Genomic DNA, 26,061 nt, shown 5'->3' with positions numbered 1-26,061 from the left:
CTTTGTTTATTCAGGAGCCAAGTGGAAGCCGATACACTGCGCTCGGCCCCGGCCGAGGGCCGGTCCGCACCGCGCACTGCAGAGATGCGGAGGCTGCGAGGAAGGACGGGCGGTGCTCCCGCCGCCCCGGAGCCGCTGCGGGACGCCCCGGACTTTCCCCGCGGGCGGCGGGGCCGGCAGGGGGAGGCCGTGACCGCCGAGCCCCACGGAGGGCGGGCGGGGAGCGGCGCATCCCCGCGGGGTGGCTGCCTCTCCCCGGCTCGCCCGGTGCCGGCGGGGCCCCCTGGGATCCGCTCCCACCGGGAGAGCGCCGGGGCCGCTCTCGGGGCCGAGGGGGGCCCGCTCTGCTCGGCGGAACCGGAGCGGCCGCGCCTCCCTCCCGTCACAGTTTTCCCTGGCAAACTTTGGCTGGCGGCAGCGCGCCCCCACTCCGCCCCGGCGGCGAGGGCTCCGCGCAGCCTGCGCGGCCCCGCGCACCGCCCCGGCCCCGGCCCCGGCGCGTCAATAAAGTTGTGGTCGGGTGGTGGAAGAGGCGAATTGCCCCGGGGAGGGGCTCGGGAAGCCGCGGCTCAGGGCTATCAGAGGTGCTGCCAGCGGGTCTGATACCAGCGGCTGGCCCCGGCTGCGCGGCCGGGGCGGGCGGGCGCTGCGGGTCTCGTGTGTGCACCCCCCTCCCGCCCCCCGTGCGCTCTCGGTCCCTCCCTGGGAACAGGCGCTGCCCACCCAAGGAGGCGACCGGCGCTCCTGCCCCGCTGCCGCTCGCTCACTCACACACATCACAGACACACACACATATACCGTGCGTGCGCCTCTCGCTCCGCACTGGAGTCAGTGCTTGTGCCTGCAGGTTGCTCAGACCTGAAATCTAAGGGAAAAGCTCAGCGTTTGCGTCGCTGCTCCTGCCGCCGGTGGTGGTAGCGGTGAAGAGAGTGGGTTGTGGGTTTTTTTTGCTTGGTGGCTTTTTTTTTTTCTCTTCCCCCTTGAATTCAATGGATCTGAACTTGGAGCCTTTAGACCTCGGCGGTATTGGAATATCTACATGCTGATCATCTTTGTTGTGACACATCGAGTCGTTTGGGGAAACCATCCGAAGACAGCAAGATGTTTCTCGTTCTCTTGTACTTCGCTTTGCCCTTAGTGGGTAAGTTGCGGGTGCCTTATTTCGGTCTGCACATCGCTTCATAAAGCAAAGCACAGGGTTTATGGGACCGGGAGCCTGATGGCTGTCAGTCTATTGTTTAGGCAGAACAGTGAAGTTTCCAGTAGTTTTTATGGCTCTGCCTCACATCAGTTAGCCCGGTTTGCGTTTTAAGCTCTATAGGTTACAGACTTCGGTACTTGCCTGTTTAGCCTCTTGTTAAATTGGGTTCTCGCAAGTTACAGGGAAACTTTTCATTTAAATAAAATAAGGCTGCCTGGGGAGGGTGGGGGATGACAAGACCAGCTGAAGGATTACATCTTCACCTGAACCTGGCAACCTGCCCGACTGGTAGTGGTTTGCAGCCCAAACTGGTTTCCTTTCCACAGGGGAGGTTTGCGTTTCCATCCGCATGTGTCTGAGGGAGCATGACGGGGGCACGATGGAGAGGAGAGAGTTAATGCAATTTGCTTTGTTCTCCTGCAAAAGCATCATACGTGGAGAGAAGTGTGTGTGGGGGGGAAGTAACAAATTCTACCTTTATGCATATAGAATAAGCAAAAATGTGCACAGCCTTTAAAAAGTGACTGACGCAAAGACAGGCTAATATCAATCAGTGAGGATACTTATCTCTCAGAGCGGGCTGTTCCTGGATGTAAGTGAAATTACAGCAAAGCTCTTGTGGAAAGTGAGGCTGAATATTTAACCCCTTAGTTAAACCCTGGAATGGAAAGCTGATTTGTTTCACCAGAGTGGATCTATGGAATAACAAATGCTTGTTTTATCAGGCACATTAATCCCTCCAGGTTTTCTTTCCTTCTTCTGTTTCCTCATACATCAGCCATTAGGGTTAAAAAATACCGTTTCCTTGGACTCCCCCGAAAGTGGATCTAAGCCCATGGAAACCCTGTGTGCTTTTTCCTAAGGCGTAGCATGAAGCCAGGAGGTTTGCAAGGTGCTGCCCCTGGGGTTGGCCGCATGTGCAGCGTGAGGAGGTGGCCGGTGCCTCGCAGGTGCTGCTCTGGAGCTGGGGTTCCGTGCCCCCTGCTCCCCCAAAGAGCGCGGGTTGCTTTGTATCTCCTCTCCATAGATGTACTTTTGTCTGCAGAAGTGAGCGGGCTGCCTGGAGGGGACCGCCTGGACTGCGTGAAAGCCAGCGATCAGTGTCTGAAGGAGCAGAGCTGTAGTACTAAATTCAGGACACTGAGGCAGTGTGTAGCCGGCAAAGAGAGCAACTTCAGCCGGGCCACGGGCCTGGAGGCGAAGGACGAATGCAGAAGCGCCATGGAAGCTCTCAAGCAGAAATCCCTGTACAACTGCCGCTGCAAGAGGGGCATGAAGAAGGAGAAGAACTGCCTGCGCATTTACTGGAGCATGTACCAGAGCTTGCAGGGTACGTGACGAACGCAGAACCCCCAGCGCAGGGTGCGGGTGTGCGGCTGCCCCCGAGGCTCGGCCGGGCTCCGAGCCCGCGGCTCTGGCTGTGCCCGGCAGCTGCTGCCCGAGGAGCCCCGTCCGCCCCGCACAGCTGCGGCTCCGCTCCTGGGCTGCGAAAGCGACAGCCAGAGCTTCCTCCAGGGACCCAGCTGACCTTCCTAAACCGCAGGCAAAAGACAGGGGCACGAGCATGTGCAAGAGCCCCAAAACCAGTCATTTGGAGACATTTTCCTAATAATGTTAAAGCTCCCTAATTAGGACTCACCTAACAGGACACTGGAGCTAGTTTCTTAGCCTTTTTGCTGAAAGTTAAATATAATGTGAAGAGAAGATTGTTTTAAGTGAAAGTTCATGTTTTCCTTTTCTGTATTTACTAGCAGTATTCCCTGGGCAAGCTGAGGCAGAAAAAACCCCGAAATTTACGGTTCCTACAGCATGTAGATGTGCCAGTTAGAAGAGATACGACAGTGATTGACTCAGGACTGCTCTGTTATTCATATTCATAAGGCAAATTTCGCTTAGTCTAGTGAGAACAGTCAGGTCCTCTTCATCTGAGAGTCCACAGTCCTTATATTTAGTCCTGTTTTGCTGTGGCCTTGGAGTTGAAGGTGCAGTCACTCACTTCAGTGTGCTCCCCATTTACCTTTTTTTTTAAAGTTGCTTCTGCAGAAAGGGAAATAATGCCTTTCTGTGCGTTTGTCTATATGTTTTAATGAGTCCATATGTAATTTTTTGCTAAAGGTAATAACAGACGTTTTCTACATCATAGAAACTTTCTTTTCTAGCAGCATCTTGTCAGGAGTGTTTCATACCAAAGATGCTAGCTTTTGGCTGCTAGCTGAGCTTCTCTAAAAAAGAGCTCTGCTGTTGTGGTGAATGAAAAGGAGCATCCTTGCTGCAGCTTCTCTCCTGCTGGCATGAGATGGGACAGTCCCTGTGATGTCACAGGCTGTCTCTGCAAATTATGACCTTACCCAGGGAGGAGGGAGAGAAGAGATCTAGTGACAGGGATACACAATTAGCTTCTTTCAGGTGTTTTTATAGATAATTCTTTGAGAAGAAGTAGCTATTTAAACTTTTTTAACGGTTTAGAGGGGAGTACATTTCACTGTTATGAAGTAAAAGTAAACAAAAAAATCTTACCCTGAGTTCATGTGTAAGAAAAAAATCCAAATATTTTTTGTCCATAGGAAATGATTTGCTTGAAGATTCCCCTTATGAGCCAGTTAACAGCAGATTATCAGACATATTCAGGCTAGCACCAATGGTATCAGGTAAGCAGACTTAAAATTCTTTAACTGACACATGATTTTGTAATTGAATTATGGAACTTTTAAGCAGTACTCATAAATAAAAGAAATTATAATGGCTTCCTGGACTTAGGAAGCTCATGATACAGTTGCACAAAAGAAAAGACTAATTGGTTTTGAAATGAAAGAATGCTTGGCAGGATGGCAATTTGTATTCTTTTTGAGTCATTCTTGACAATAAATGCTAAATTTTCCTGTAGGTGGCAATCTGATTCCCCGTGTTCCCAATTTACAAATCAGTTCCTTTTTGGGAATTTGGTCAGTGCAAGTTACCTCCTATTGCCATTACAGAAGATCAGAAGATACATCTTTCAAATGCTTGCATAAGGGAATGCTTTATAGTTTCATACAGTTTTTTTTAAAAAAAGAAAATTCAGAATTAAAGTTTGTCTTCTTTTCTGGAACTGCTGCCTTTTTAAAGAGCCTATTCACAACTTCCTCCTTTTTCTGTTTTTTCTTGTTGCTGTGTGGCTGCCTTTCAGAACTTTTTGTGATATTTTGGATATGTTGCATGGGTATTAAACAAGGATGTTGGTTCTTTACCAGCCTAAGTTGAACTCCTGTGGAGTCACATATATTGAAATTGTGTTTTTGGGGGCATTCACTGGGGTTACAAATTGGAATTTCATTTCTTTTTAGGAGCTTCAGAAAGCCTTTTTTTGAGGATGCAGTCTGTACTTTTTTTTTTGTCTAGCTCCATAAACCAAATCAAATGTGCAAGGCTCAGTGTGTAAGTTGGACACTGCTGAAGCTCTCCTTAGCTGACATGCTATGGATAAGCATTAGGAGATGCCTCTTTAAAAGAAAGGGGGAAAAAGACCAAAGAGAGTGGCTTGACCAATTTTCAGATGTACTTAGACTTTTTAGGACTCAAAGTCCCATTAAAAGCCAGGGGTACTTAGGTTGTTAAGTATTTAATGGTACAGATTTTCCAAGGCATATAGACACATAAAATGTAGATAACTGCCCATTGGGATTTTCAAAAAGGACTAAGTGATTGAAATAGGCGTTAGATGCCCAGGCAGTTTTGAAAATTTTAAGTGCTTAATGCATCTTTAGGTATCTTAATGCCTTTGAAAATCATCCCTTTAGTCACTTTTCAATATGTGACTTCAGATCCTTATCCCATACATCTTTTGAAAGCATTGTCCTGTTTGGTGAGCAAGCCTGTTGGAGAAATGGTAGAGAGCTAAGATAAATCTCTGAAGAATCTTTATTTCTTTTATTTTTTTATTGCTTAAAACTCCAGCTTAATATAAAACCAAGACAAAATCAGTGCAGAGGAGTTCCAGGCTGTTTTCTTTAAGTTTATGATCAGCCTGCCTGGGGCCAGATTCTAACATACTTCAGCAGTTTTGTGATCTCCTGAGGAATACCGTATCTGCATTCTGCCTTCCTGTTGTGTGTTTTTTTTTTTTTTTTAGGTTCCCTGTTTATTTGCAGAATATTTGCCTTAAAAATGTAATTTTCATGCACCTATTCAGAGCAACAATGAAGTAAGATATAGTTGATAACAGATTATGGCCATCCTACCACAGTTAGGACTCATCTCATGTGTTCAGTGCACCCCAAATTGCTGCTCCTTTGGTTAAAAGTTTAAGGTGTACAAGGATGGGAGGCCTAGAATTCATAGTGAGCAACAAACAAAAGTTGTCATCTAGAGGAAAAACACCAGTATTTGAAAGTATTGTCAGCTGAAAGAAAAAGATTAGCAAAAGCATTTTTCTTATTGTCATGGTTACTATTGCATGTTACATTCTTTAAAGCTCCTCAGCCTTACAGGTTTTTTGCAGAGCTCTGCAAATACAGCAGAACTTCATAGAATTTGATTAAAACAAACAAAACAATCCCTGTACAAGTAGTGTTGGCAGGGGTTTCATAACTGGTGTTCTGCTAATGTGGACGTTGTGTTTGTAGATGTTGCTGCAGTGTTCGCTCCCATTAAAGTTAGTTTTGTGTAATTAAAAGCAGCAATTAACCCTTTCTTACCACAAAACCCATTCTGTGGTCCTATATGACTTGGACTTGTATCAAGGGTAATGTCTTTGCCACCTTTTGTATTTCTATTTGTGATAGTGTAGAAAATCACAATAGTTTTCTTTTGTGGTGTGTAAAAGGGAAAAATCATTGGCTGAGATGGCTGTTTTGTGTCAGATAAGTCTTTTGCAGTGTACATAAGCCTGAAAAATGAAGGACAGTTTTTAAAACCAGTTAAAGTTGATGTAATTCTATGCTGATAGATGTTCAAATTTTCTTCCCCTATGGAGACAGGATGCCAAATTCTCTTTATTTCAAGCATCAATATGTTGATTTAGGAGAAAAATCAGGAATATATGGCTAAACTTGTTTCTAAGATTGAGTCTTCCTAGTTGAAAGACTGGGCTGTCTTGTTTTTGGTCTTGGGCATATCTAGGTTTGAATTTTTTTATAACTACTATGTCAGATGTGGTGCTTCTGCCTCAAGGGTGTGAATTTCTTCCTGTTAAACAGCTCTCGAAATTGCTGAAAACTTGTGTGTTAGTTTTGCAGGGTAACAGATTTGGGTTAGCTATTATGATGTAAAGATTTTGCTTAAACAGTCACTTTTGCTTGAACCTTTGCAACTTTTGAGAGGTGAAAACATTTTAAGGCCATTGACTTCTGTCACAACTACAGTAAATGCAAAATCTGTTGATTGGATTTCAGAATTGAGTTTCACACTACATTAAGGAGTGATGCTCGAATTAGTAACTTCTTAAAGCTATCTATGGCTTTTTACTACCTGGAGAACAGTTTGCCTCTTAAATTTGTATTGTAGTTGACATTGGGGTTTGCAACTGGAAGATATGTTATTATTTTGTTATTAGCTGATACAGTATAGTGGCCAGCTCAGGCACCTTGTAAGAAAATATCTTGCATAAAAATGTAGCTGTACATATCTGCAGAAATATTTAACAAAGTAATGTTTCTGAAATGTCTCATGCACTTCAACAGAAAAGGGAGAGCCACTCCATCTGAATAAAATGCCTTGAGCCATGTCTGTGAAGTGGTGTAAATAGAAAACTTAGTGTTGGAAAGAGCTGGCTATTTAGATCAATGCATTTAGGGTGACAAAATCCTCTCCTCCCATGGATTCACTTCTGAGTTGCCTAGTTTTTCATAGGCTTATTATCCCATTGTTCAGCTTTGTGAATCTTCTTTCTTTTACATCCATTATGTTTAGAAATAATCTTAAAAGAACAGGCTACATGAATCAGAGCATTTGTTAAAACAGTGTTTGCTGTTAATCTGTGGAGAATTGTTTGGTTACATGCTGCTAGTTAAGCCTTGTTTCTAGTTGCTAAAGCACAGGACTGGCAGAAATTAATTATTTTGCCATTATTCTTCATGTAGTAAAGTTTGTGCAAAGTTCCTTTTGTATTATTAGCAAATCAGAGAAAGAAAATGGCTCATCTGATTTTACGTCCAAGGGAGTGTTCTGGTTCTGCTGTTCTCTTGAGGGGCTGCCTGATCTAAAATCTCTGGGAATCTTTTGTTGTAAAAGGTATGTGGAAGCCTATATTTAGAAAAGGGTGTATTTTATATTTACTATAATAAACTTCTAAATTAAAACCAAGAATTCAGTAGACAGCGCAGCATGTTGGGCTTCTTGCTGGAGTGCATCATTCCTTGTTAGAACTCAGCACATGAAGTGAGCAGGTTTGGTTTGCCCTCTGAATAAGCTGTAAGTGTAGACAGAAGCAGTTATGGTCAGTAAGGTGGCTTTTTATTGTGTGGAAAAAGTTGAGACTAAAAAGTCAGCAGTGCTGGAATCTCAGGAGTGAGTGTGTGTGTGCTGGTGGCTGTTACACTCTTTCTGTGGGATGCATGAGGATGGCTCTGGGTCTCCCTCTAGGATCTCTCCCTTGCTCAGAAGGAGAGTAGGTTGATCAATAATTTTCCTGACTTCCTTTGAGTTTTTCCAAGTCTGTCAGGCATCTTGTATAATTAATTCACAAATCACTAAGTTGATTGTGGGGGAAGAATAAATCCAGTGTGCAAAACACCTTATTGAGGATGGGACAGACTTTTCTAAGGGAATAGTTCACTCTCCCCAGCATAAAACCTGCTCTGAGTATTGATGACACCTATTTCCCCCATCCCCATTATATTTTTCTTCTCAGGGCTGGGGTAGAGCTATCACTGACAATGAGCTGCTGGTGTTTCCTTGGAAAAGTGTCCATCAGCAGAGGTGGGGGAAGAAGGTTGGGGCTTTTCCATCTGAATTCCCACAATGCAGAGAAACAGAGCTTCCTTGTCTATGTGCTTCTCCTTGTACTTTCTCTTCCTCCTAGTCTGTTGAATTAGAACAAGCTAGGGAATTAATTTCCCCAAAACTTTCCTTACCCCCAAAATTCTTTTAATCAAGAATGGAGGATTTCCCTATTCATTTTTTTAATTCTTGATCTGATGTAAGAGCTGTGTTCTGGGTAACAAGTCCCTGACATTTTAATTATTATTTACTTCTTTTTTTCCTATCTGGTAAATGACTTCTCATTTGTTGAATCCATGTATGGCCTTTTTTAGATTGTTTATCAAAAAGATAAGTTAGAATCTCTCTCCTAGCCAAGAGACTCACTGCTTTTTCCTTTTGGGGTTTGTGCCATGTGAATTAGTGGCTTCTCCCATGAATTAATAGTGTATGACATCTCCAATTCCTGTTGCCTGAGGCCTCTAATCCTGTTTCTGTTCCTAAATCTGCATGTATTTCAAATGCCACATATTTTTCTAATTTAACACTATGTCTTTTTATGAAATTTCTGTAAGATTATATGAGATGCCACTTTTCTTTAAAGGCAGTTTTAAAATATTTTTTAATGTAAAAAATACTTCTAAAACGTTGATTTCTCTTGACTCTGCACTGCTTCCATTAGCTCTTACCCCCCATATCATTGCTACTTAGTTCAAAAGTTGAGGTACCTCATGTTAGTTACCTTGTGCATACACCTGAGTTCACAAACCAAAAACCAGATCTTGTTAGGCTAATAGGAGTCTTGCAATCTGATTCTGTTTCCACTGAAGTAAGGTTAACATATCAGAATCTTATTTCATTAGGATGTATTCTGTTTCCTGTTGTATTTTTTTTTTTTTTTGGCTTAGTTCTGATTTTCTGATGTGAGGTTGAGCTCTCTGATAACAGAAAAGTAAGAACTTCTTATATTTAGCCAACATTGTCACATACATAACTGTATTTTTTTTTATAAGGTAATACATTAAAATAATAGCCCTTGAACCAATATTTAATGCTGGTTTTACACAAAACCAGTCTGTCTGTTTTTCCTCAGTGAGAATTTGTGTCCTGTTACAAAAGTCAAACTAACAGAAAAACCAGGCACCTATTTTAGCTGTGCTTAAGAGATTGAAAATAGTTTGACAAAAATAAATGTAAGCCTGTACAATGTTTGTGTTGTTTGACATTTCTGAGTGCAGATTTTCTTTGCAGAGGCACCTAGGCTGAGTTCCAGGCAGATAACAAGTTATCGGGGGGCATAGATACCATTTCCTGATTTCCACTTCTGCATTTTTATAATCAGATTGGACTTCACACAAAAGAAAATAATTTTGGTGACTGTTGGCTTGCAGGAGCTCTTTGAATATCCTGTTTTCTGCATTTCTTGAAGCTAGATCTGATTATGAGAGGGGAATTAAGGACCTTGCTGAAGTAACTGATTGGCTGCCTATAAAGGCAGTGCCTTCACTCTTCACCTTTAGCAGGCCTTGAAAATAGGAATATGTAAATACTCTGTTTAGTATGTGTTGCTTTCCTTGGCAAGATTTTTGGAACCGTTTTTGCTAATGTGTTTGAAGAGCTGTAAAACAGAAGATAAGGTCTTTGTTCCTCAAGTACTTCAAATGCACAGCTTTGAGCAAATGTATTGTTTCTGCTTGTCCTGTTAGTCTAGACAGGCTTTGTCTCAACATGGACACAAGATGAGATCCATTCCATGGAAGGAGGAAGCACCTGATTGACCACAAAGCATTCATGCATGAATATTCTGCCTCTACTTTAGGAGGAGTAGTAAGAGGGAATAGTTAGAAGTCTTGAAGGAAGCTCAATACTGTTGGGCAGTATTTTCCTGGAGCCTCAAAGGGAAGTGTTTGAGTGTAGCTGGTTGAACAAGCATCACCATTTGGTAATAAAGTTCCTTATTACCAAATATAATGTATGCAGTGAACCACATCTTTTCTAGAGTAACATCCTTGGAGAATGGGACTGTCATCCCTTAATCTGCATCTTTGCAGGAAAGCCTTGGTGTGGTGGGTCAGATATTAAATGAACATATATGTATATACATTTTTGGGCAGCAAACTGTGTATTCTTGCTGCCCATTACAGGCCAGCTTTATGGGTCACTTAAGGGGCACCTGAGTTTCTCTGAAAGAGGAGCAAAGGGCAGAGGAGCTGCCAGTGGTGTTGGTGGGATTATGAGGTGAGATCAGGTCACTGAGGGGGGAAGCAGAATCAGGTTATCTGTTGAGAGGCAGCACTACTCCAGGGGTGCAGTGAGTAGGAACAGGCATGGGCTGCTGGGCACCTCAGACATGCAGAACTGGCTGGGTTCCCTGTTCTGCAGACTGCTGTGTCTCAGGGTGAGTGGTGGGACCCACTGAGCCTGCTGATGGAGCAGCTGGAGGTGTGACATGGTGAGAGTGAGCAGAAGCTGCTTGGTTCATGTGGTGACCCCACTGTTGTCACTGGTTCAGTGATAAAGGTGTTGTGGAGGTGTTGAGGGTGGAAGAGACTGCACTGAGTGGGCAAATTTCTATGGCAGTCTTCTTTGCAGGGCTTCCAAAATGCCTTGTGTGAGAGCAGTTTTCCCTGGTGAAACCAAAAGAACAGCATCCTGCAGCTTTCTGTCTCTTGATGGAACAGCAAGGTGCAGTTTATGGCAGGTGTTCTGCACACTGGCTTTTTACATTTGAAGATATTTTTAAACTTTTTTTTTAATAACCCTATTTGTATTGGACTCTCAGAGATATTTTTGACAGTCTTGGAGAAGTCAGTGCTTTCTGTCAGGAGTTGACAGTAGGTTAAAAATGCTAAGAGTAAAACTAAAATGCTTGTGTGTGATGAAATAATGACTATCTGGATTGGATACTTATTTATGATAAGTATCTAACATTTTTTATTTTAACTTGCACATTATATTGTTTTAACCTTAGAAAGGAATGTGTTTTCAGCTTTGATTGTTAGAAATGTGACTGGTTTTGTTCATGAAATGTAATTCCGTAATTTATGTTATTTTTGGTAGTATTTTTATATTCTTGCATTTTCCATGGATGAAAGTAATGCAGCAATAATGCTGTCAGTATAGTTACAGCATTACCACAATTAAGTTATTTTTGGAACTGTTCTTTAGTTACTGTGATGCTTTGACAATTTTTCCAAGTGTCAGGCTATTGTCCTGTACAATCTGCACTCAGCTTGAAATTTAACATGAGAGAGGCATGACACAAAGTGTAATGGCATAGAGATAGCTCTTGCTGCATAGAAATTTGCAGAAATGATAGGCTGTAAAGAGACTTGAAGGTATCAAACAATTTGAATAGAAACCCATAAATAAAGATGAATTTCTGCATTCAGTGGTTATATGATTTTATCACTTTCTGATGTCCATAAAATGCATCTTGTCATGCAGCTGATGAGGTTCAGAAGTGTTATAAACTTCTGTGCTCTTCCTTTTAGATTCTGCTCCCTAAATTCAGTACTAAAGCTCAGTTCAGCAAGCCCAGAAATGTCTGTTTCCTTGTTCCTCTTCTGCTGGAGACAGCACAAGGATTCTTCCTGCTCCCCAGTCCCACAGCCTCCATCCCAGTGCAGGTGTTCTCTGGGTTTAGCCCTGGCAGTCAGGCTCCTGTTAAGCCCTGCTGCTGCCCTGAGCTGAGAGCCCCAGCTCACTCCTGCCTTGATGTACCTTCTCCATGTACTGCCTTCCCTTCCTGGAATGTCGGCTTTCCTCTGTCTTTGGAACTCCCACACCAAATCCCCTCCAGCTGCAGGGGCTCCAGGGGTTTCTTTCTCTGCTACTGCAGCATGGAGTGGCTCTGCTTTCCACTCTGCTGCTCCTCAGAAATCTGGCTGCACTTTTCCCCATTCCTGTTGTGACACAGTTGTCACCAAACAAGTGTGTTCCTCTTGTCCCTTCCCTGGTCCTCAGCTCTGTCCCAGGTCTCTGCTCTGCAGGGCAGCAGGTGCTGCAGCTGTCTGGGTGTGACACCTGTGCTGGAGGACTCTGGGTCCCCACTCCCTCTTGGAATGGCTCAGAGCCAGAGGCACGCCTGCCTTGTCAGGTCTACTCAGGTCTAAAATTGTGGTTTTTAATAAAATTTGTAAGAACTTCATATTCATTGCTCTGTCAGATTTGTTCAAGTATGTCCTATGGCTTAAGAAATCACTGGGAGCTGCAAGGTGTAGAGAAGATAGAGACTGATATTTAATTTACTTAGATTTCCTTGAAAAATTATGATTAAAAAAGGCAAATACAGCTCCTGTCATAGCCCCAAGCATTAGACTGTGACATATCTCATCTTATTCTGGTCTCATAAAACATCTAGTGTGTCATGCAAGTGATATAAATAAACATGCAGTGGACTTGAAACATACAAGCAATTAAGTACAGTTGATGGCTGGCAGTTGTGTGAGATAATTGAGCATCTCAGGATTCTCTGAATGGGAAATAACTCATCATTTAGGTTAGCTGGCATGCAGATTATTTATTCAGATTTAGAAATGAAGCAGGAAAGAAAGGAGCCATCCAAAAGCTGTTATATATGAACACATGTATTGCATTTGACTACTTGGATGATACCACATTGTGTTTACAAATGACACTGCACTTTGTAGAGTCATCTTCTTTTCCAGATGGAATATTTTTAGGATTAATGATTAAGTTTTGCTGATGTTTGTTGTCACAAGGCCATAAACAAAGTTAAGTAAGACAACACTAGCATTTGGTAGTAGTTCCAAAGAATTCTTGCCTCTTGCAAATAGAGGGGAATGTATTCTCCACAGCAGTGGCTTTGCATTAATGAATGCTTAAGCAGCAGATTAAAATTTCTGTATAGAAAAAATAGGTTAGGATTATATAATAACACAAGTCTGGGATATTAATAACAGTAAAGATGATTTTATTGAGCAGATTAGGTGCAATTAAATCTCAACTACATAATATTTAAATACAATACCAGATCAAAACTCAGTCCCTGCAGCTTTACTTGCTTTCCTTCACACCTACAGGATCAGCACCTGACAGCAAAGTAAATTATAATTTTTATTGTTGTTCATTTTCTATTGCCACGGGAATGTACATCATGTTATCCATTAGGCCCCAGACAGACATGTCTTTTCTCCACGTACACAGTTATGAAACAAGACATGATTGAAGACAGCGAGGTGTCAGCTGTATTTGAAATTCTATTAGAAATTGATGAATTTGCTTGTCAGATTCCTTTAAAGGATTGCATGGGTAAGAACTGCCTATAGTGTTCTGTGTTAAAAAAAAAAAAAAGTAATGAAAATTACAGCTTTAAAATCAACCCATATAGACTGAGAAATGGTGTCAGTTCTTTCTCTTGTAATCTATTACTTAATTTTAGTCTCCTAAACAGTGAAATAGAGACACAAACTTGCAGTGGTTGATAACACTCATGACCTGATGAAGTAAACTGATTTGATCCTCTGAGAGGTCAAACTGTGTGTGTTTCCAAGCAAACATTCCCCAAGGCTGCTGATGTGTGAGATGTCTCTTCCCCTTGCCAAACATCCCACCTTTGCAACAGAAAATTAAAGAAGACTTGCAAAGAAATGTGCTGTGTTAGTGTATAAATCTTGTCTATAAATTGCTGTGAGAATTGTTGAACACAGTGTTTGGTGATGTGTTTGGGTGTTTTTTTTAATTTTTGCACATTTTAAAAATACCTAGACAGCTCTTTTTGGGTTGGGTAGAAAGTAAATTTATTAGGTCTAGATGTGTTAATGTTTAGAGAGAAAGGCATACAGCGTTTTTGAATTTGGTAAATAGAAATATTCAAATCTGACTTGAGGCTGCACTTAGTTTTTTAATACATTTCTGCTGTATAACTAAAAATATCTTATCTGCATGCCCTTGACCTTTCTCTGAGAGCTGTGGGAAGATTCAGAAGCATAAATGAGAGTAATTTTAGTATTTTCCTATTTGAAGAAAAACAGTACCACATGCCTTAGGTCTCTGCAGACTGGGGTTGTCAGTCGTGCATGGGCAGTGTGGCAGAGCAGAGCAGGGAGCCCTGGGAAAGGAAAGTAGTTCATTTTTCATTCCCTGCTCAGTCCTTCTCCCCCTTGCAGGAGGTGCCAGTTACAAAAAGGATTTCTGTAGCTCAGTTCTCCATCCCTGAACGATGCCTTCTCTCCCCAGCTTGTTGTGTGTTGTTTGAACTGGTGACTCAGAGGTGAGGCTGTCAATGTATCAAAGACATCCTTAATGGCATAACTACAAACAGTGAATAACTGTGATGCTTGAGCTTTATGTTTTTATTTATTTATTTATTAAAAATATGTTGGCATTTGGGTATCCCAGATGTCACAGGGCTATTTCTGCAAGCAGGTGGCTTGTTGTGACACCACTGCAGGCAGCCACTCTGTGCTGCTCTTACCTGCTCTGAATCACTCACTCAGCAGGGCAGAGAATGGGTGCACTTGTGGAGCTGTCATTTCTAGGCTTAGGTACTGCATTGCTGGGCAGTAATTACACAGTCTGATAGTAGCTCTCATTTATGCTAATTGCAAGTAAGCTTATAAACCCCTCAGATTATTAAAAAGAGATTTATCTCCTTCCTGTTGTGTTAAGTCAAGGATTTAAATGTTGCAAACTTTTGGTCCTACTTTAAGGAGGAAAATGTCACCATAAGAATCTTCTCAAAATCAACACTTTGTCAGGCTAAGAAAACAGGAAACCTTATTCTATTTTGCCTTTCAAAGTCGTGTTTGTAACATTGCAGCTGTATATACTGATTTTAAATATGTATTTAATCCTACATAGACATAATAAAATTAAAATCATGCTTAAAAGGTAATCAATTATAGCTAGGACACTCACAGGAGGCAGGCATAATTGATCTCAAATGTTTCCTCTAGACAAATTTCTAGTAAGATCTTCAGAGAAAAACCCATCACTGATTTCTGTAATGCGGGCAGTATGCAATGCCTAGTGTAGACTGTGAGGAGAAATGTAATTTACAAGTTAGAGAATGAATTGTTCTGTTGTAAAAAGAATAATGTAGAGCCAACAGTTAGCTCCCCTTGAGCAGTGATGCCTGCTATTTGAAGGGCTGCATTGTAAGAGTCAATATTCAGGCTTGTAGTATACTCAAAGTGTCTGGTTCCTGTCTTCAGCCAGCCTGAGAAATACACTAAGTAATTCTGGACCTGGACTGTGGTAAGAAGAGCTGCTGCCACTGCAGCTGTCAGCATGGGAGCTGTGCAAAGTGCTTGTAACAGATAGATGGCTCCTCTGTCTCCTGAGCAGGTTGTTCTTCTTCTGTGGAAAAGTGTTTGCCAATAGATAGGGTGACAATTCATAACGTTCCTAAGCACAAATGCTCCATGCTGAACAAGATCACACTGTCAAGGAGCATGTCAGAGAGAATTAAGGTTTAGCACTTATCCTTCCTCGTGCCTTTCAGAATTTTGAAGGTCTTTCTAATATTTGGAAAATGTTCAAACTCAGAAAACGTTGGTACTTCAGAGTCTTACTTTACAAATCAGCTTTTCCCCAGATTGTAACTGAGTGCAGTGGTCTAGTTCTTGGTAATGACTTTCTGTTGTGTGAAATGATCCAATTGCAGCAAAGTATTTTAATAGAATTCTAGAAATTACTGTGCATATTTGGAATGATTTCTTAAACGACCACAGGAAAGCTAGAAAGGGTTTTTAAAAATGATGTTAACTTCTCAGATGTGTACTATTAAGGTGCAATAAATTCATTATTTTGTTGATTGTTAAAGAGTGGTAAAAGGACTAAAATACATCTCTACAGCTACTTTTAGAGACAAGGTTTTGGCGAGCTGCCCAAAGTGCTCTACTGAGTTGTATTTGGGAGGAAGAAAAGGTTTCTTTGAGGTATTTTTACCACTGGGGGACTCCTGCTGTTCACATTTCTTCTGTATGGTTTGGAGCATCCCCAGTTTGTTGGAAATGATTGAGTTCACCTGAAAGGTGTGTGTGGGGGTGCTGTGGAAGATCATGCTCATTTTAATTGTCTAAGGAAGTGTTTGTCCATTTCACATGATAACACCCAGGTTGTTTCTCTTTGCATCCAGCACCAGCATGAGCAGCTGTGAGGTTTGCAGAGAAAGTGGCTGAGTTTGTTCTCTTGACTGTTTTATCCTTAGTTGTTTCAAGACTTGAGTGAATAGGAGCTGACAGGATTCCAAGTTTTTTCATATTAAATGTAAAAGCAGAGCTAATGTATATTTGGCAGACATAAGAACTTAGAGGTCAGGAGAGTTAAAGCTTTAGCTTTTTCTTTCCTGTACACTTCCTTTCTGATGCTGGCTTGAAATTGAATTCAAACACTCCTTTTCCAGGATGTGGTATCACAGAATCTGCTGAGTTGGAAGGGAGCCACAGGGATCATTGAGTCCAACTCCTGACCCTGCACAGGACAAGCCCAAGAATCCCACCATGTGCCCAGGAGTGTTGTACAAATAATTCTTGCTCTGTCAGGCTTGGTGCTGTGACCACTGCCCAGGGGAGCCTGTTCAATGCCCAACCACCCTCTGGGCAAGAACCTTTTTCCAATACCCCACTTAAATTTCCCCTGACACAACTTCAGGCCATTCTCATGAACCAATGACCCTGATTGTAGCTCAGTGGGTCAGAGCATGGTGTTAACAACACCATGGCGGTGGGTTTGATCCCTGTATGGGCCATTCACTTAAGAATCAGACTTAATTCTCTTGGGTCCCTTGCAACTTGGAATATTCTGTCAAATACTCTGTGTACCAGTGACTAAGATCACCTTTACTGATGTAGTTAAAATCTGACTAATGTGTGCATGACAGGAAAAGTTAAGGTAGAAACACATCTTGAATTCTGGGCCTCGTTGACTGGAAAGTTTCTTTTCATAAATCATTCAACAGCAGGTTTACTAAGAGGAAGGGTAGGAGGCTCATTTGTGTAAACTTCCAGACATTTCCCCAGAAATAGCTCTTTTCCATTGGAAAAAATGCAGTTATCCTAATTTCCTGATTGTACTCTGCATTGGTTGTTCTGTGAGAGTGCATTTAATTCCTGTTAGAAGTTTTCAAAACATTCACTGGTGGCAGTTTGTACTGTACAGGAGATGTGTGAACATTTCTGTTCACAGAGCTGGCCAGCAGTGTGCAATTTGTGAAGAGCCAAACCTTTCTGCTTGTAATTCAACATGGGGCCCTCAAACCACAGGATTTTAGGTCAGCACATGTTTAAAGGCACTACCATCATAAGGCCAAGTATTCTCAAAGCAGTGTGTTGCTCTTTTAACCCATATCACAGTTAATAAACTGCTCCCAAACTTGCTTCATCCTGCTCCCAATTCTTCTGTCTGTATCTGTTGCCTCACAGTGGAATCAGCTCAAGGACATGAGCTGGTAAGAAACAAGGATGCACAAGTCCCATCTCACATCTGGCATTCAGAGGCCATTTATTTTATTAGGGTTAATAAAGTGAATTGTACTTCAGATAGACAACCATGCCACAGTTTTATTTAATAAAGCAAACATGGAAGAAGAACGTTGGATTGGCTTCATGAGGAAAATCTGCCTTTTGTTGTTTAGAGGATGTATCCTGTGATGACTGTCATACAGCATTAATTTTTATGCTGTACTTAGAATTTAAATACCTGCATTTTTGGCAGTTTTCTTTTCTGCACTGGTGACAAGTAAATGTTGAATAATCAATTGAAACACAATTTTAGAGAAGTAACATCTGGAATGATGCAGACAAGTAGAAGGGAAGAAGACAACATCTTGTGTGTGAATAAAACTAAAATGTGTCAAACTCTGAACTGGAGAGCTTCAGGTGGTGTAAAATACATCTTTAAAGAGAAAAATCCTCTGTTTGTTTTCACTCTTCTTTCATTTGTATCAAAAAGCTACTCCACTGAGTACCAAAACTTGAAAGCTGGCAACATATTCCATGAGGAGGATGTGTAGTGCCTCTCTTTGGTGTTGGGGAGGAGGAAATGACCAGTTTGCTTTCTCACCTGGCAGAATGCCACAAGCTCTGGTATTGTGTTACATCCTTATACAGTCACTCCTGATGTGTAATGGAATATAAATGTTTATCTGTTTGTTGTTTTCACTCATTGTCAGTTGGCTGCTAATGGGAATCTTGGAGACATATTAAGGAGAAACCAGGTTATAGCAACACCAATCAAATTGTAGCAGCTATTTTGCAAGCTAAATAATGATTCTTAAGGACACTTGGCAGAGGGAGAAAAGTGATGTTTGCGTGTAAAAACCTGCTTATTCCATCAGGTCACATTGTTATTTGAAGAATGTATTTTGCAGTAATTAAGTAGTGTGCCAATTACTTCTTTTAATTACAGATTATATTTTAATTGTGAGGATAGCATCAGCCACTGTGAAATTGGCTTCTCATTGTTTTTCTATTCATGTATGGTGGAACACTGGAGCAAAATACTTTTTGTGTTATTTTGCTGCTTCATCTGGAAAGAATTTGCTTTAAGCTGGAGAACCCATATCCATAGCATTAAATTATGACAAATATGTTTTATAGTTAGCTGCAGCAGTGTTTTCTCTTGCTTTTAGTCACAGGATACCATTTACATTCTATTATCAGGGTCTCATTATGAGCACTGAAGGCCCTCTGCTACCATTGAGTCTCCAGTTGTTTTCCATCAGAGTTGAATCAAAATCAGCTTCACTGGATCAGATTTTTAGTCCTCCTTGGGCAAAAATTTTTGCTGGGATCACATGGAGCTTTCTCAAGCAAACTGCAGGATATAACCCCTCTCAACAATGATGTAGCTTTGTGTATTTTAGGTTGAAAGCAGCTTGTCTGTGTGACCTTGAGATGTTTTGATTAATTGCATCTTTTGGAATTCTGTATGTGAGTTGTTGTCTGCTTTATTCACACATGAAAAGGGACACAGCTATTACCTTCCCTCTTAAGTTATGTGAGGAAAGAGGGGTGTTTGCCTTCTATGATATATATCTAAGCTGTGTAACATTTAAAGAAATACTTTTTCAGCCTGCTAATTCCAGATGTTATTTTTCATTACTCATGAAAAATATGGATTAAAAGCTCTCAAGAGTTTTTATATAGGCTTTTATGCAGTAGTCTGATGCCTCTGACAGATAATCTTAGGAGATACCTTCCACAAAACAGGACTTGTTCTTGATAATTGTTCTCATATTATGACTACTTTGCTTTGAGCAACCTGATAAGGAGAGTACATCATGCAGAGGCAAGAAAATTCCTTCCAAGTGGAGGAGAATTTCCATGTGGGCAGCTCTTGAACTTAAAAGTTCTGTAGTTTTTTGAAATGTGTAGGATGCTCCATCCTCTCCTTTGCACTGATAAAAGTTCCCCTGATAGTAACATGTGTGTGCCACTGCTCCATACTTCACTTTATGATGTGTCTCACATGGGTCAAATCTCAAAGATCCTTTTAGACCCAGGACAGATTTGAATGAGCACTTTAGTGCCCTGTTTGTGGTGCTTGTCATCCATCTCATGTGCATTTTAAGCGCTGCTGTGATCATTGTCTGACTCTTAAAATTGGTATTCATTTCAGGAGAGCAAGCAAGCTTTAGACAGGTATGGTATAAAAGCTATATGCCTTGCTCTGTCAGGAGCAAATAGAACTGAGACCTTGTATGAAATTCATTTATAAAGGCAATACCTGGATTTTACAGAGCAGAATTGGTAGCCTTATGTTTTTCACCTACACTTCATGCCACAGATGGAGGGGATTATTTATGTGGAAAACTCAGTTTATAGCTCAGCAATCAGACAGCAGATGTATTTTCCTTCATTACCAGAACCTCAGAAACATCTTGTCCTGTTTGTAAAACCATCTACTTTATGAAAGTTAGAAGGCTCTGAAACAGAACAAGCTGCTCATATTTGTAAAGCAAGCAGCTGCTAGATCCAGAGCTGATGCTCTGGGAGAGCAGTATTCCCATCTTTGTTTAATTGATAGTGTTGGCACTTTTCATGCCACCACTCTGAAAACACTGCAGCTTAGAAGTCACTCTTGCCTGGCTTTGTGCTGGCACACACCCAAAGGAAAATTAAGACAGCTCTCCTATGGCTGTTTCAGTTCAAGATGCTTTAGTCAGCTGAAGTACAATATTATTTTTGACATGCTAAAGCAAATTTGAGTGTATTTATCCCAAATATGCTTTTTAGGTACCTCAAAATTCCAGTTTATAAATGCTATTTGTAATATATTCTCTCAGATACAGGTCCTTCTTGTAATTATAACACCTGCCTTCGTAATTGAAAAATATGTTGTATAAAACTTTGATTATTTTTAAATGTTCAATTTAAATTGCAAAGTTCAAATCAAACATTGCAAAATTATCAAAGTCAATAAGCTTTCTTTGCCCAGCTGTGGAAAATATATGCTTTATAAATACCCTGTGCACCAATATTTAAAAGGCTATGTATTGTCTGAGAAAACTCATGCAGAGAATCAACAGCTCTACCACAGGAATTGACCAGCATAGTACTGCAAATAAGGGACCTTTTGTACCTCTACAAGTGCAGAACAGCATGAATTTTACAACTGCTGAGTGTACTCCTAAGTTAATTACCATTTAGAGTCTAAATAAAATAATTCTCTGTTAAAAAAATGTGTTGGAAAAAAGTTTACCGGCCTATAGCTTCCTGTTATTGTTTATTCAACTCTGAGTGAAATTGTAGTCAGAAGTCAGACTTGAATCACAAGCTGTGGGGAAAAATGCATCTTTTCAGTAGGGCTAATTAATTTGAGTAGGAAAAAATGCTAATGAGTTCCTCAATGTATATTTGAACTGTATAGACACACCCTATGTTGCTAAGGTCTTATATTTAATAAAGGGGCTGAGAGCAATGAAATGTAGCCCCTTCCAGGACCGAGTTGAAGAGAAGCAGCGTGGTTGTTTAGGAATTGTTTCAAACAGTGCCATGAGCAGTGTGCCCAGCCCTGTGTCAGGGGCTCTGTTTGCTGTGTGTGCCACAGCTGGGGTGTATGCAGACTGCAGGAATTACCCTCCAGCAGTGGGCACTGATTCCAGGGATCAGCCCACTGGCTAAGGAAAGGTGCCACAGGTGGGATGAGGATTCTTCATGGAACGCTGATCTGAGTGCATTAATTGTGAGGGGGGGTACTGTCAGTGTTTCCCCCAGAGCTCCCAGACTGCAGTGAACCTGCACCAGCCCTGGCTGTCACTGCACAGTCCCCAACACCTCTGGTTATGCCCAGGCTTGACACAGATCAAACTTCCAAGCGTAACTCAAAAAACACCACAGTGTTTTTTCTCTGAGGTACCTGGCAACTGCATTTCCTTCCTCTGCTGACTTTTAATTATTACTATATTTTTGCCAATACTATTGAACTGTCAAGTATTTTGCATTGTTTCAAAGGAGGTTTGCTTCCATATTATGCTAAATAAAACTCATCAATAGTGTGCTCAATGCCTATTACTTTGTGTAACCACTACTGTAGACTGCATCAGATTTATGATACTCAACAACCCTTCTCCTTTCAAAGTACCAGATCTTCTCAGTCATTGTCTGGTGACTTCCAGAGCTGTCTTTGTTTATAACCAAAAAAACTTCAGAAATAATTTTGTAGGTTTTTGGAGAAGTTCCATTTCTGTCAAGCATTTATTATTTTGCTTGCTGTGTAGTTGAGCACATTGTCTCACGCCTTGCCACATAAAGCCGTGCAATGTAACCGATGTGGACAAATTGAGCATGTTATAGTTTCTAGGATTTGGAAAACATACTGCTTTCAGGAATAAAGAACAGCTTTTAAAGGTTTGTAAAATGGCCATCTTTAGTATTTACTTCTGACTGGATTAGGCAAAAATAGAAATGTTTGCAAGTTTAAAAAAATGAATGTCTGTGTTATTTTTGAAACACTTCAACACAAAAAATATTTCTTTTGCATAGACTGGAAAACAGATGAAACAAAGGAAGGGCACATGCATTATCTGCATTCCTGTTCTTTCCTTCTGTTTTGTTTCCAGGGCCAGCACATTTTGGTGTTTGTGTTTGGAGGCTTATGAGAACTGCATTAAAATGCCCAAGGGACTTGACTGGCCATATTATGAGTTTAATGTCATTATTACTGTTACTAACAAATCCTTGAGTTTCCCGTTTTACAAAGAGAATCTGTTCTAGGATGTAAACATCTGAGAATGGGAAAGAGACAAGGAAAACTCACTGAATCCTAACTATTGGCTGAGGTGCCAGTGGTTGGGACAGATGGGGATGAAGGGATTTCTTAGCATTTAGATTTAGCTGCTGCTGTCTTTGGTATTTCCTTGCTCAGGAAGAGCTGTGATAGTGTTTGTGTGGAAAACAAAGCTGGTCTCATTAAACATTGTGGGGATTATCTTCCCACAGACTTGCTGAAACCATCTGCATCTTGTGGTAGCACTGGACAGAGAATTTATTCAACAGAAGAAAAAAAACCAACTTACTCACTAGTTCTGGTAAACTTCCTAAAGTGACCAAGTGACCACCAATTTGTATTTCTCTGCTCTGTGAAATCTTTCATGTGGTGTCTCATCCAAATGAAGTTTTGTGGGTTTTATTCTGTCTTTTGGAATCTTCCACCTCCATTTCATGCAGCTGTCTGAATTTTAGACCTGTGGCTATGTAGCAGAACTATATCACTTGCATCCACTTGAAAAATACTTGGGTATCTGATGTGTAAACTGATTCTTCTACTGAATGTGTGTGTCTTTGGTAAAACACTGAGAATTTTTCTGAAGGAAATGTGAAAGATAAGTATAAAATAATTGTCAACACTGTTACCATTTACACCAGTAAAACTTTCTGGATATTGATTTGGGCCAGAGCATGACAATAAGGACTCAATACTAGGAACTGAATCACTGTCTAAGCTTTTATTGTATTTCACATCCAGAGATCCTGATTATGCACTATTTTGGTGCCAATTCATTATAGTGATGATTGCTGTCTTCTAGTTTAATTTTTAAAATAGTGTGTTGAAATAATGCTGGGTAAGACAGGATGTGCAGTTTTGGTTGCCATCCTACTTGATTGGAGAGCTAACTTGCTGCAGACACTAACTAGGACCTCTGAAATAACTCCTGTATTCTCCATAGGGAATATATAGATGTGATTTAATTACCAGCTGTCTTGTAAATACAGCTGAAAGAAAATTAGAAAAAAAACCATCTGTGAAGTTTAGCAACTTGAATCATTGTTAGTTTGGGACATATCAGTTGTGCTGCAGAAGTATTTCCCCCTGGCCTGTGGTTTTGCAGAAAGAAATGGAATGTCTGTTTTAAACAACAGGGTGCTTAAAGAAGATGGTCTTATTATAAATGCATATTTGTATTGGTTTGGCTTTTTTGCATGTGTTCTTATCTTCATAGGGAATGTCACTTGTTTATTATTTAATGAAACAGTTTCTTTTTCAGTAACATGGCTTTAGGAAATATCTCACTCACAGTACATGCCTTTTTGGAGAAAAAGCTCATGACAGGCCATGCTGGTGTGCTGCATCTGTTATACATGTGAACTTTGTACTGGTTCTCAAGAGTGTTTGGCTCTTCTGGAGAGCTGCAGTTACAGAAACTCTTTTCATGACAGAGACTATAAACTGTTGCCTTTCTGTCTGATCTGCAGCTGCTTATGTCTCCTTTGTTGGGTGTTCCTTTGATGCAGTTTCAACCATGATCAGATTTGTTGGTGACACAAAACCAGATGGGTCAAGAATGGATGTGTGGCCAGGCCAGAAACGCAGTGACCTTGGGAGATGAGAAGAACAGGGGCCATGGGGAGCAAAGGAAGATTAACTGTTCATAAATACCGAGTTCTGTAGGGCAAGGGTGAAGAACGGTGCAGAAGGATTAATACTGGTAGTATTAAGGGAAACTCACTTTCCAGATTGTCTCAGTGCTGCCCTAACATGTCTTTTTATGAAAACAATCAGTTCAGACTTCCTAGTCCTAAAATAGCACAGATGGAATGAGGGAGAGCTAATGCACAAAATGAAAAACTTTTGAGGATACTGCTGTAATACAAGTAATTTACATTTCAACTCTCAAACAAGTGACCTTGCCAAGGTATTTGGGAGGAAAAGTAATATATATTGGTTTGCTTGACTCAGATAAGTCATCAGTAGCTGCTAGAGGGATGGAGTTTAATATATTTTTATAGCCCAGAGAGTTTAATAATACTTGAATTCCTTATGCTTGAATTGCATGTATTGTAATTAAAAAGTAATTCAATTTCAGAAATTCTAAATAGATATAAATTGAGGTATACTCATAATTCTAATAATAATATGCCTGGTTCTGAATTTGGCTTAGAGTTTATGAACTGAAAAAAGCATTGCACTCCAATGTATTCATTTAAAAACACCAGCACTAAATAGGGCTGTCTTGTAAATTTTGTATGATCCATAACAATGAAAGCCTTCCATAAAAGTTGTAAATGTATTACTAGTTCACTGCTATTTTTATTACTCTGTTTTTACATATATATAATCTGTTAAAAGATCAGAGGTGTAAAGCATTGCCACAAAAAGCAATCATTCAACATAAGCAAGTGTATGTGGAATTTCTTTTTGGTCATATGTTTTCTCCACAATTCTTTCAAAGCACAGCTAACATTTATAGCTCTTGAAATAGAGAATCATACTATAAAGATTTGAAGAAGGGAATGATGAAACTATGTATGTATTGTATATTGCATCATATTGAAAATGGGAAGTGATCTGGGTCTGATATTCTGAAGCTTGTGAATTGCAAAGGATGCTAGCAAAATGTCTAGAAAATGAGTCCTGACAGCACTGGGCTGAGATAATGGAAAACATCTTCAATTGTACAGAATACTTGGAGACAGAAGAGATGCCAAAGCAGAGCAAATGGCAGGTAGAGGCTTGTTCCTAATCATAAAAAATGAAAGGAGTTTAAAAGTAAAAAAATGGCAAATCTGTTAACAACATGTATCAAAACACATGATAATTCAGCAGGGAAGAAATGAGCAGCACTGTCATAATTGGTTTCCATGAGACTGAAGGAGACCTGAATACCCAGAGGAAGATTCACAGAATGGTTGGACCTTAAAGCTCATCTTCTTCCAGTCCCTTGCCATGGGCAGGGACACCTTCCACTATCCCAGGTTGCTCAGAGCCCCATCCAGTCTTGACTTGAACAATTCCAGGGATGGGGCAGCCACAGCTTCTCTGGGCAACCTGTGCCAGAGCCTTCCCATCCTCACAGTAAAGAATTTCTTCCTGCTGCCCATCTGAACCTGCCCTCTGTCAGTTTGAAGCCATTCCCTCCTGTGCTATCACTGCATGGCCTTGTAAAAAGTCCTGACTTTGCTTCTCTGTGTCCTTGTGAAGCAATCACACAGCTCCTGTGGTTGAATACCCTCAGTAAGGGCTTTAAATGCTGGGCAGAGTGCTTTGCCAGTAGTTAGGCTGTAAGGTGATACTGGGCACTGATACTCATTCTTTTGCATTGATCCACATTGAGATATCCAACTTCATCCTTTCTTCATTCAGACAAATTTTGTGTCAAAAGAAAAGCACATAAAAATTCCTGTGATTTCTCACAAATAAGATACAAAAAGGAATAAGGTTACTTAAAGATTTTTTTTTGTACAGATGATACATCTTGAGCAATGTTAAATGTTTTGAATTCTTTGAAGGCTGGCAGAGCTTTGTATCCTACATCAGGGAGCAGAGATTCTTCTCCTGGGCTTCCAACTGCAGCAAAGCTGGGAAGTGTTTTATAACATGCTCTGGTGTATGGGAAGAGCTTGTTCTGACTTTCTATTTAGTAATTCAGCACGCGGAGTTTCTCAGTCTCTCTCTCCCCCACTCCACTGTGTGTGTGTGTGTGTGTATTTATACACACACCCCTTATCTGTATCCATCTGCAGATCTATAACCAGCTTCCATAGGCACGTTGTGAGCAG

The 26,061-nt window shown here is 40.9% G+C and overlaps 1 protein-coding gene across 1 annotated transcript in view; it reads left to right on the top strand.

The window, feature by feature from the left end:
* Nucleotides 1-676: 676 nt before the first annotated feature.
* GFRA1 (GDNF family receptor alpha 1) overlaps nucleotides 677-26,061 on the top strand; it is a 132,141-nt gene continuing 106,756 nt past the window's right edge. The window contains exons 1-3 of the mRNA XM_009087163.4: nucleotides 677-1,141; nucleotides 2,247-2,531; nucleotides 3,766-3,849. Of these exons, the coding sequence (XP_009085411.1) occupies nucleotides 1,102-1,141; nucleotides 2,247-2,531; nucleotides 3,766-3,849 (409 nt within the window). The 5' untranslated portion in view covers nucleotides 677-1,101. The remainder of the gene's footprint in view (nucleotides 1,142-2,246; nucleotides 2,532-3,765; nucleotides 3,850-26,061) is intronic.

The sequence above is a fragment of the Serinus canaria genome, chromosome 6 (genome assembly GCF_022539315.1).
Source record: "Serinus canaria isolate serCan28SL12 chromosome 6, serCan2020, whole genome shotgun sequence".
NCBI lineage: Eukaryota > Metazoa > Chordata > Aves > Passeriformes > Fringillidae > Serinus > Serinus canaria.
Note: the sequence above shows the minus strand (reverse complement) of the source record. Positions and strands in the feature narration are given on the sequence as shown.